The 11,649-nt window shown below is 45.2% G+C and overlaps 1 protein-coding gene and 1 long non-coding RNA gene across 2 annotated transcripts; both read left to right on the plus strand.

The window, feature by feature from the left end:
- Positions 1-487: 487 nt before the first annotated feature.
- On the plus strand, positions 488-1,111 carry LOC107399549 (insulin growth factor-like family member 4; the record flags this gene model as incomplete). The annotated part of the gene is made up of 2 exons (XM_015987246.3): positions 488-757; positions 942-1,111. Coding segments are annotated over 2 exons (324 nt in total), but the record flags the coding sequence as incomplete, so codon positions are not given.
- A 3,252-nt stretch (positions 1,112-4,363) lies between these two features.
- Positions 4,364-11,289, plus strand: LOC121827547 (uncharacterized). The gene is made up of 2 exons (XR_013051283.1): positions 4,364-6,162; positions 10,752-11,289. It is a non-coding gene; the product is annotated as an uncharacterized LOC121827547 (long non-coding RNA).
- The last annotated feature ends 360 nt before the right edge of the window (positions 11,290-11,649 follow it).

The raw sequence follows: 11,649 nt of genomic DNA on the forward strand, positions 1-11,649 counted from the left end.
GGTGTCCTGACACCCGTCTTTTACATCTGAAGATCAAAATCATGTGTTTCTTTCTTGTTCTGTTGCCAGCCCCACCCCTGGCACAGCCCCCGTCCCTACCCCTACACCTCATCCCCGACTCCCGCCAAGCATCCTTCCTAGCCTCTCTGACTGTGTTGCAATCCTCAAGTCTGTGACTTTCGATCACCCTCTTCCTAGAGCCTTCCCTGCATTTCCTCACATGTCATTCCCATCCCAGGACTCCTATCAGAGTCAAATCCACCCTGAGCTATTAGACTCAAATGACTCTCTGGCACCCCCTTCTGACCTGCTGGCTCCACCTTGCACATCATCCTTCCTTCCCTTCTCTTTCCTCAGCTGCACTCCTGGTTTCTGCACTCCTACACTCAGCAGGAGCCACAGGTAAGAATGGACCACACAGCGAGGAGGGAGGGGATGGGCTGTGGGTGGGGTCCTCGGCTGTCCTGTGTAGGTCATCCAGCTGTGACTCATCCCAGATACTGGTCCATTGCTGTGCCAGCCAGCACCCAGATGTGGGGACCAGATTTACAACCCCTTCAAGCAATGCTGTGACAATGACAGCATCCTGCCCCTGAATGGCACCGGCCTCTGTGGCCCCGGATGCATCTACTGGCCCTGTTTCCAACATTGCTGCCTGGAGTCCTCAGCTTCCAAGAACCAAGGGATTGTCAGGTTCAAGGTCCCAGGCATGAAGCCCGACTGCAGATCCTCCCCCATCTCCACAATCTGTGCCCAGGTAAGTGTTCTGTTACAGTCCAGGTGGGGATAGGAGAAAGCAGGGATGGAGCATGGCTGTCTGAGCCTCCTCCCAGGAGTGCACTCTCTGCTGAGGCCCCACCTTTCTATATCTGGGTAGCTATAAGACACTCCATGTATCTCTGTCTCACACCCAATACCCCCTCATGTCCCTCTCTCTGCAGGAGCCTCACCCCACCAGCTCTCAGATTGATCTGACTTCCTCTAGAACATCTTAGAGAACAGAGTTTCAAGTCATTTCGGAATCTGATATTTTGTAATCAGCCATTTGGAGAGTGATTTTTCACTATTTCTATTTTTTTATTATTATTAAATTGGTTCTTTGATGGTTTCACACATGTATATAATACATTCTTGTTATGTCCCCCCCAATCCACTCTAATCTCCCTCCTACCACAGTAAATACCTCCCCCTCTGCTTGTCCCTTTCCTGGGTTAATGGTGTAAGGTTTTGTTGTATGACCTACTCAGTTTAATCTGATGCATCTGTGTGACCACTGCATTGGGACTATTCACTGTAGCCTGAGAGGTCACCAGTGGCACAGAGCCGAAGTCACTGACTCTGCCTTCCCCCAAATTTATCCAAAGGAACAATTCAGAAATGAGAGACAGAGCCCCCTAAATTCTTCTCTACCCTTTCCTGGCATTGATGGGCCCATTCTTGGGCAGACCCAGCACAGTTATCCAGAGTTGTAAGTTCCTGCTTGCAGCGACTGTGTCTTGCACAGAAGATGGCGTTTTGCAGGGCTTCTCCCCATCTTCCAGCTCTTACACTCTTTCCCTCTTCGGCAATGTTCCCTGAACTTATAGAAGACACAAAACTGTCTAATCTAGTGCTGAGCACTGAACAATCGCTGTTCTCAGCACCTTGTGCTGCTCATTCTTCTCTTCCTTCAATGTGGTTCAACTGAAGAGAAGACTCTGTGATTAAAGCCAAGAAGAGTGTTTACTGTCTGTGAGTATAAACATTCTTATTTAGAAAGTAGTCCAATGCTTTGTGAATTTGGCTAAACAACAGAAGTTAGCATGCACACACACACACACCACCACCACCACCACCACCACCCCCAGGTCCTACGACCTTCCATGCCATGGGATTTTGAGTGGGTTTATGGTACCACATATGGAATGGACCTCCAATCCAATCAGAGAGCATGTTGGTTACCCACATACCATCTGTGCCACTATTGAACATCTTTCCTCACAGGTTGATATCATAGTTGGATTCATAGCTGGGTAAGACTTTCCCCACCCCCCACCCCCCAACAGCCTGCATGGCATCTTCTGGCACTATGAAAGCTACCAGGCAGGAAGGAGGCTTCAAACACAGCTCCATCTCCATGGCTCTGTGTCGTGTGACTGTGATGTGTGATGCCTTTGGCAACCAAGTGTTATCACCTAGTTCTTTGGGCAACCAAGAGCAAGGACAAGAGCCTGCATTGTTTCTTGAGTCCACAGGGGCTCCCTGACCAACCAGTCACGAGCAATCCTACTCCTGGCCCTGGAGTTTTGCTCTATAACCCATCACTTCCAGGAGAGCTTTTTGCCAGCCATGCAGGGTGCCTCCCTCCCAACTTTTAAGGTTGTTTACAAGATTGTAGGTTTATATGGAGCTTTTTCTTGTTTTCTCTCTCTGTCTCATTTTTATCATTTTTTAACTGTAAAAATGTATGATAGTCACATTAATTCACTCACCTAACTCCTCCTAGATCTGTCACAACTTCCCATTTACCTACATTATGGACTAAGGGATTAATGGTTCTAACATCCAAAGGCAGTGGATGACTATAAAGGAACAGTCTTTTGGGGTGGGGGGGACACATTGGGGCACATTGCACATAAGGACTCAAGCCAGACAAAATTCCCAACATGGAAAGAGTAAGCATGCAGTCCCAACCATAGCTCAGAAGATAATGTCAACTGATAGTTGCTATGAGAGGGAGAGCCAATTTTATTTAAGGGTACAGCACCTAATGGATTGACCACATCCTTTTTAATACCCTCTTACCCTCACATCTGCCCCCCCCCGTTTTCTCTATCTCCCCACTCCTTTCCTTCTTAATCCTTACCACTATCTGTATCCCCTCTATGTTTTGTATACATATATAAACAAATAAATGTATACATACAACCACTTCAGTCTCTTTAGTGTTGCTTGAACATTTCTAGGGCTGACCACTTGGTGTTGAATAACCAATAAGGCATCTCATCCCTGTGGAATTAGGTGGAGTCTAATTCTCCATCTCTCAGCAGTCATCAGCTGCTTGTAGCTCTTGATCTAGGGTTTGGGCTCTAGGAGATTTCTCCCACACGTGTTGAGAACAACTGTGGGTGTCCTTGTTCAGATCTTTACAGAGAGCCACTTTGTTGAGCTTTCATGGGTGCAGTTTCCATGACATGTCTAGAAAATACAGTCTCACAGCAGACTTCCTGAATCTCTTACAATATTTCCACTCCCTCTTCTGTACCCCAGGGAGGAACGAGAGCCAAGGCCTCCTTGGTCCAGGCTTTTGTTTTGTTTTGTTTTGTTTTGTTTTTCGAGACAGGGTTTCTCTGTGTAGCTTTGCGCCTTTCCTGGAACTCACTCTGTAGACCAGGCTGGCCTCGAACTCACAGAGATCCGCCTGCCTCTGCCTCCCGAGTGCTGGGATTAAAGGCCAGGCTTTTGTTTTTTTGATTGCCACCACTCTTCCACCATCATCCTTGGTCTTTGTCATACTGGAAGCCTAGGGTACAGCAGCTTCCACCAGTCAAATCCTAAGGGCCAGAAATAAAATCAGCCGGGCGGTGGTGGCGCACACCTTTAATCCCCGCACTCGGGAGGCAGAGCCAGGTGGATCTCTGTGAGTTTGAGGCCAGCCTGGGTTACCAAGCAAGTTCCAGGAAAGGCACAAAGCTACACAGAGAAACTCTGTCTCAAAAAACCAAAAAAGAAAAAAGAAAAGAAAAGAAAGAAAGGAAGGAAGGAAGGAAGGAAGGAAGGAAGGAAGGAAGGAAGGAAGGAAGGAAGGAAGGAAGAAAATCAATGCTTATTCCTTGAGTAGGAGCTCTGTTCTATGAAGGCATCAGTATTGCATCTAGATAATTGAGTTTCCTCCCCTCAGGGGCCACCAAGGTTTACAGCCAGCCTGGACAAGGATAAGAAGCACATGTGTTCTACAGCATGGCACAGAGGATTCTTTCAAACTACAGGTTGGGAAGGGGGCTAAATTCCTGGGCAGTACCTGTTCTGTACTTGAGGTTTATTGGATGAGGCCAGTTACATGCCGAATATCCACCCCTACTGGCATATTTCTTTAAATCAGAAAGGTGTGCTGTTCTCCATTTCTCTACACCCTAATCACAGGACCCAGCATGCCTGGGGCTGCAGAATTCCAGGATATGAGCAGCATCAACCAACCAACTCTCTGTGGCTCACAATTGATCCTGTGCCTATAATCACCAGCATCACAGAATGAGTGCAATCACATCATGACCTGCATTTCACAAACAATGGTAGCACACTGAGCTGCCAGTCTCACTCAGGGGAGCAGTTCTCTCGTCGCCCTTCAGTTTTGTTAGAGGAAGCTCTGTTCTCTGTTCTCTGTTCTCTGTTCTCACAGAAGCCCAGACAGATCAAAGCGGGAAAGTCCTTTAAAGGTAACCTGTCACTGTTCTGATCTGTCCTGGGTGGTGACCTATGTGAGACTTTGGTGTGGGATCCCCCATCCCTGTCAGAATGTCACACAAGCCCTGCCAATGACATTGATCCCAGCACTCACCTCAAAAGTTGTCCATTGCAGAGCTGGAGAGAAAGCCAGGCAGTTCAAAATGGCTTTAGTGCAGGATTCCATGTGTCTTCAGAAAACTTATTTTCTGAAGATTATCAGGAAACGTATGCAGCGAAAGCTGGGGTGAATGTCACCCTGTCTGCTGGTGGAACTGAAGCGAAGAACATTGCACGAAACACCCAAATGCTGAGTTCTTACCACAGCTGAAGCCAAAGATAACACTGGAATCGGCCATGGTAACGGTAAGTTTGGCTCTACAGTGAGGAACTGTGGGCCTCTTGTGGCTGAGGATGTGTCTCAGAAGGTAACATGCTTGCTGCACAAGGAGAGGACCTATTTGGAGCCCCACTCCATGTAAAAGGGTGAGGGTTTGTGCTGTGTGGAACGTTCGAAGGAGAGTCACTCCAGAATGTAATTTTAAGCTCTCTGGCAACAGAGGGAGGAACAGTTGCTGTGGCCTGAACCTTGAACTTCCATCCAGAGCATGTTTACTGACTGTACACAAATGCTGTTTTTTTGGGTCATACGAGTTCCTCATACCAAGGTCCCTTTGATCCACTCTCTGTGTTCTCTGAAGGAAGTCATCACCAAGGCCACTTCAGTCCTTACTGGGTACTGTTTGCAGTACCCAATAATGCAAGACGTCTCATCTGTGCCTGGAGAGTCTTGTGACTTAGTCATGCAACAGATGGAAAACATCCTCAGAAAAACAACTCTATAAATCATAGAAAACAATCACTGCTCTCTACAAGAATTTCCTCAAGGTCTCACTACCTCTAACAAACAACTAATACATTTACTGTTACCCTAGATAGAGTGGAAAATAACTAGTACACCCTAATATTTATCCTAGACACAGGGACTCTATTAGATTCCCACTACATAAAAGTCAGGATGGTTGTGAGAACCTGAAACACAAGTATGTGGGTAGAGCAGAGGCAGACAGAGCCTGGAGGGATCACTACCAGCCAGGGTAGACAAAATGTTGAATTTAGATTCAGTGGGAGATAATGTCAAAACACAAAGTTGAAGGCAAAGCAGAAACACCTGAAGTTGACCTTGACCTCAACATGATCTCCCTATGACTTCCATATACACACATGCACACTGGTGAATAAAACACACACACACACACACACACAAACACACACACACACACACACACACACACACACACACACACACACACAATAGGCATGTTTCCCAATGTGGTAAAGCAGGTAATATCCAAATAACTGAAGTGGTTTCATGTTTGCGTGCTTTCAAAGAACGTCAGGCCAGTTTGTGTGACATGGCTGGAGAACTAGGCTTATGGTGGTGAACATGTCTGCTGTTGCTGGATGATTCAAAGAATGCACTTTGGATTACAAATGGTTGTAGTGGGTAGCTGTTTCAGCTTATCCCCATTGAAGCTTCTGGTAACTGTCACGCCTACCTATGCCCTGCCCCTGAGGCGGGGCCCAGATGGGAGTCCTTAAGACCTGAGATCTGGATGTGTGGCTCTCTTGGTTCCTGGTAATCCTGGATGCTGGATGGTAGACCGAGCAGAGTTCTCCAGTGAACACCGCTGGACTGCACTTCACCTCTCCTGCATTCTGTAACCTATCCCTTTACTTGTAAGTAAAACCCCCAAATAAACCTCCCTTTTAACTATGTGGATTTGCCCTAATAATTCCACCAATAAATAGTCAAGCACTTTATCAGTCCCCTGTTACACACCCATGTTCCTGAAAGCGCTAGAGCCATTATGTCACAAAAAAATCTAGTTCAGAAAGATGAAATTGCATGTTTCCTCTCATACAAGATATCTAGAGATATAAGCTCATGTGTATGGGGTGTGTGTGTGTGTGCGCGTGCGTGTGTGCGTGCGTGTGTGTGTGTGTGTGTGTGTGTGTGTGTGTGTGTGTGTGTAAAATGCACATGTGTGTATATATATGTGGGTATATATGTATGTGTATGCCTGTGTGTGTAAATGTGCATATGTGTATATGTGTACATTTGTGTGTGAGAAACATGAAAATAGAAAGGGGATCGATCATGAGAGCAAAGGGAACAATCTAATGTCTAAGGAATGGTTCTCAACCCTTTCACAAGAGTCACCTAAAACCATGGAGAAACACATATTTACACTGTGATTTGTAACAGTAGCAAAATTAAAATCATGAAGTAGCAGTGAAAATAATTTTGTGGTTGGGGGTCACCACCACAGGAGGAACTGTACTAAGGGTCGCAGCATTAGGAAGGTTGAGAACCACTGGTCTAAGGAGTGCTGTAAGGAATCACGTGACCTGAAAGCAGATGGAAGGGCTGCATAACAGGAGGGAGGGGATCAGAGCAGGGGCAGGAGAGACAGGGGAGGGCAGTGGGAAGGGAACAAAGAAGGACAGTCTATAATGATATATATGTGAAAATAGCATGGTGAAATCTGTTCCTTTGCATGCTGACTTTAAAATATCTTTAAAGGGCTGGGTATTTAATTCTAGCACTTGGGAGGCAGAGACAGGTAGAGCTCTGTGACTTGGAAGCTAGCCCAGTCTACATGGTGAGTTCCAGGATAGCCAGAGCTATGCAGAGAAACCCTGCCTCCAAAAAACCAAAAATAAATAAATAAAAATAATGTAACTTCAACAGCACAATTGTAGAACATGATGGCTTCTGTATGTCTTCTGAATTTCCATGTATACTTATTAGGTTGTTGAAAATGACAGATTCCTCTGCAGGAGAGACAAGTGGTTTGGATGAACCAGCCTCTCTGATTCTTATCTGAACAGTGCTGTTTACCATTGTCCTGTAAGAAACTGAGGGCTTCCTCCCCGGATCTGTCTATTCTAGACACTGGCCTGTGGCTGTGCCTGCTAGCACCTGGATAACAGGACCAGATCTACCATCCTTGGTACAGGTCTACCTGGAGTGGTACTCACTTCTGTAACCAGCAGCATCTTCCAGCTCTAGTTTCAGTGTTGCGGCCTGGAACTCTGGTCCTCCCAGAATAAGGGTCATACAGTCCAGATCCCAGGCCAAATCCTGGTGGCACATCCTCTCCCATTTCTTGGGACTGTGACCAGTTGGGAATCCTATTCCAGTCCAGGTTTGGGGAGGAGGGAGCAGAGACAGTGTTGTGTGTCCCAAGAAGTGCAGTTTCTGATGAGACCCACCTTTTTATCCCTGGAGGACCATGTGGTGTTCTTTCTCCTTTCTCTGTCTCTCCCCACACTCATCTGTCTACTTCTCTCTCTTCCTCCCTCTCCCATCCCCCCGCCCACCACGCTTCTCTCACTATCCTTATCTTTCTGGAACAATATCACTGAAACCACTCTCTATTAGATATCATTTCTAGGTCATTTTAGGTAGTGGATTTGCAGGTCACATGGAATCTGATACGGGTTGATAATGAGGTTTTTAGCCACCACTATGATTTGTGTGTGTCCCTCAGACATTTGTGTAATGGAATCTTGATTTTCTCATTATTGGGGTAGTCAGAGCTGAAGAATGTTGAAAGGAGAGACCTATGGAGAGGTGTTGAGGACATCAGGGCAGAAGTCCCTTAAATGGAGTAATGCCATCTGGTAGGAATGAGTGACTCTCCACGCACTCACACTGGATGAGTTACCTTGACTATGGGCTCTTACAGAGCATGTGTTCCTCCCTCTCTTTTCCAGGGGAGATCTCTCTACATAGTCCTGGAACTCTCTAGGGAGTCCAGGCTGGCATTGAATTCACAGAGATCTACCGGCCTCTGTCTGGGACTACAGGGCTGGGATTAGACTAGGTAACAAGGAGGGTTCATGAGGGGGTGCCTGGGGAATAGAAGAGGGTGCTTCAGTGGACTGAGGGTGGGTGGGGATGGGAACAGGTGCAATTAGATTGTGGGGGAGTCAGAGGAGGAAGAGAGTCCTGAAAGAGACTACTGGAAAGAGAGAGGGTATTGCGGGTTCAGGTAAAAACCTGGCACAAGGGAATCTCCCAGGACGACTCCTAGCAATACCAGATGAGTAGCCTGAACTGGCCATCTCCTGTGACCAGATTGATGCCTATCCCAATTGTCATCAAAGAGGCTTCATGCAGCAACTGATGAGTAGGTGGAGTTCAAGGAATCCTGCAGAAGAGGAGGAGAAAGGAGTGTAGAGCCAGAGGGTTGAAGGAAGCCACAAGAAAACTCAACTAACCTGGGCTCACAGGGCTCACAGAGACTGAACAAACAACCAAGGAGCCTGCCTGGGACTGACCTAGGCGCTCTGCATATGTTACACTTGTGTAGCTTGGTCTTCTTGTGGAACTCCTAACAGTGGGAGCAGGGGCTGTCTTGGACTCTTTTACAGGCTTGTGTGACCCTACTCCTCATTCTGTGTCACTTTGCCCAGCCTTAATACATGGACAGGTGCTTAGTCTTACTGCAACTTGATATGCCATGTTTTGTTGATACTCATGGGAGGCGTGCCCTTTTTTAAATAGAAATGGAGGGGAAGTGGATGGGGATGAGCAGAGGTGAGGTAATGGAGAGGGAGTGAGAGGAGAGGAGGGAGAAGAATTTGGGCGGTGAGGAGGGGATTCCCTGCAATGAACAGGTTCCAGAAAAAATATTAGGATCAGGGGAGGGGAAGGTTGAGTCAGAAACCCAGATGGGAAGACTTTGCATACCTAACTGACTAGCAATTGGGAATTTTTTTTTTTTAATTTATACAGATTCAAGATTTCTAAAGAGATACAGATCACATCATTTTGTCCCAGGCACACTTCTCTAGTATGCCCAGGGTTATAGTTTAAGTACAGATAGAACAGATTTTATTATCTATTCTATATCCTTATTACTAGAATTCTACAGATCATTCAGCTTAAACAAGCATAATAGAGCATCCTGTTCTCAGGCTGGCAGTAGTTTGAGGATTTAAGATATTTTAGAAAACATCTGGTTCAGTCCAGGTGAATCACCATGCTTTGAGCAGTATTTTATTAACTTTTAATGGTCAATCATATTACTTGCAAATTAGCTTAAGCCTGAACCATTGTAGCTATTATTCAATTCTTTATAATATTTATATTTATAATCTTATAGGAATTTGTTAAATAAAAGAATTCTTTTGTTTCTAAATTAAGTAACAACATAGCTACTTGATGTAAATCAATCTTTTAAGGAATGACAAATCCTAATTTAACCTTACTCTTCTTATATTCTATGTCATTCTTACACCACCTGTATGTGCTATTATGTTATCCTAGTCACTCTAGCTCTTATTGCTGAATTCTCTTTAGAGACTTAATATATGTGGTCTTTCATCCTATAGATTATGTTCTAAGAAGTTCTAAGTATACTGTAAAAGGAGTTCTGCACTCTGATCTGCTGTAGGATGTTTTTCTGTATGCTGTAAATATGTGTGGTTCCCATTGGATAATAAATAAAGCTGTTTTGGCCTATGTCAAGAAAGCTTACAGCCAGGTGGAAAATCCAAACAGAGATACAGAGACATGAAGGGTGGAGTCGGGAGAGACTCCAGCCCACTGCCCAAGTAGCAACAAGATATCAGCAGACCGGTAACACCACAGTCACATGACAACATATAGATTTATAGAAATGGGTTAATTTTTGGTTGTGAGCCTAGCCTTTAATGGATGAACTATCTCTCCAGCCCATCCAGTCAAACAGAGAGAAGAAGGATTCTAAGAGCAAAGGGCATCAAGCTCATGATGGGGAAACCTACAGAAACAACCAAACCAAACTAGTGGGAACCCATGAAATTTAGACCAATGCCTGTGGAGCCTCCACAGGATAGGACTAGGACCTCTGCATAAGCGAGATAGCTGTGTAGCTTGATCTGCTTAAGGGGCCCCTGGCAGTAGGATCAGGATCCATCCCTGGTGGATGAGCTAGCTTTTTGGAGCCTATTATCTTTGGTGGGACACCTTGAACAGACGATGCAGGGGGAGGGACTTGGACAGGCCTCTACTGAATGTACCAGGCTCTGCTGACTCCCCATGAAAGGGCTTACCTTCTTGTAGGAGGGAATGAGGGTTGGGTTGGTGGGGGAAGGCTAGAGGGGCAGGAGAAGGGGAGAGGGGGGTCTGTGATTGGTAAGCAAAATGAATAAAAAATTTTCTTAATTAAAAATAAATGGTTTAATTTAAGATAAAGGAGATAGCTAGCAAGAAGCTGAAGCCATAGGCCATCCAGTTTGTAATTAATATAAGCTTCTGAATAATTATTTTATAGGTAGCTGTGGGACCTCCAGTGGGAGAGATTCGTCCGGACTGTTGGGCAAGGAAGGACCAGAGAAAGTCCAGCTACACTGATCTGCTGTCAATTCTCCTATCCTGCTGAACCTTGTCAGCTTCCTCTGTATTTATGTGGTTCTATTTTGTTCTTGAGTTTGCATAAGAGCAGATACCAATCTCCAAGGCACAGAGAAGACTCCCAAGTATGATCAACTAAGGTTACTTCCCTGGAAGCAAGGGTGTAGTCATTCAAGACTTCTTCAAGAAGATACAGAAACAATTTCCCCAGAAAAGACATGGGTGAATCATTACAGTAATAGCCTGCCAAGAGTGTAACACACAGAGATTCCAATCAAAAGGGCCTCAGGTCAACTACCAATCATAACATGTGGCTCAGCTTTGCTGGAGCTTTGTCAAGCAGCTGTGCTGGCTTCATGATTTTCTCTGTTCCCCTAGAAGATGGGTGTGCCAGGGAAGTAAAATAAATGACACATAAATACATAATAAATAAATAAATAAATTCACTTATTAAAAAATTCTGGGATTAAATGTGTGCAGCACCACCCTTACTCCCTGAGTTTCTAAACTAGTGAGAAATTATATAAACTACCTAGTGTCTCTCTTCTGGGTGTGTGTGTGTGTGTGTGTGTGTGTGTGTGTGTGTGTGTGTGTCTGTGTCTGTGTGCATGTGTATAAAATATTTTTTAAATTTTATTGTTCTGCTTTAAAAATACTTAAGTCCAGGCTGGGCAGGATCTGCTCAGCAGCAGTGGGTGGTCATGGGCTAAACACAAACCAGATAGCAACATAGCTAAACCCAAAGGTCAAACAATAGTTACCTAAATTGTTTCAAAATTTCCAGTCTTTCATGGGAATTTTTGTTAATTCCCAGTAAG

Source organism: Peromyscus maniculatus, chromosome 1 (assembly GCF_049852395.1).
Source record: "Peromyscus maniculatus bairdii isolate BWxNUB_F1_BW_parent chromosome 1, HU_Pman_BW_mat_3.1, whole genome shotgun sequence".
Lineage (NCBI taxonomy): Eukaryota > Metazoa > Chordata > Mammalia > Rodentia > Cricetidae > Peromyscus > Peromyscus maniculatus.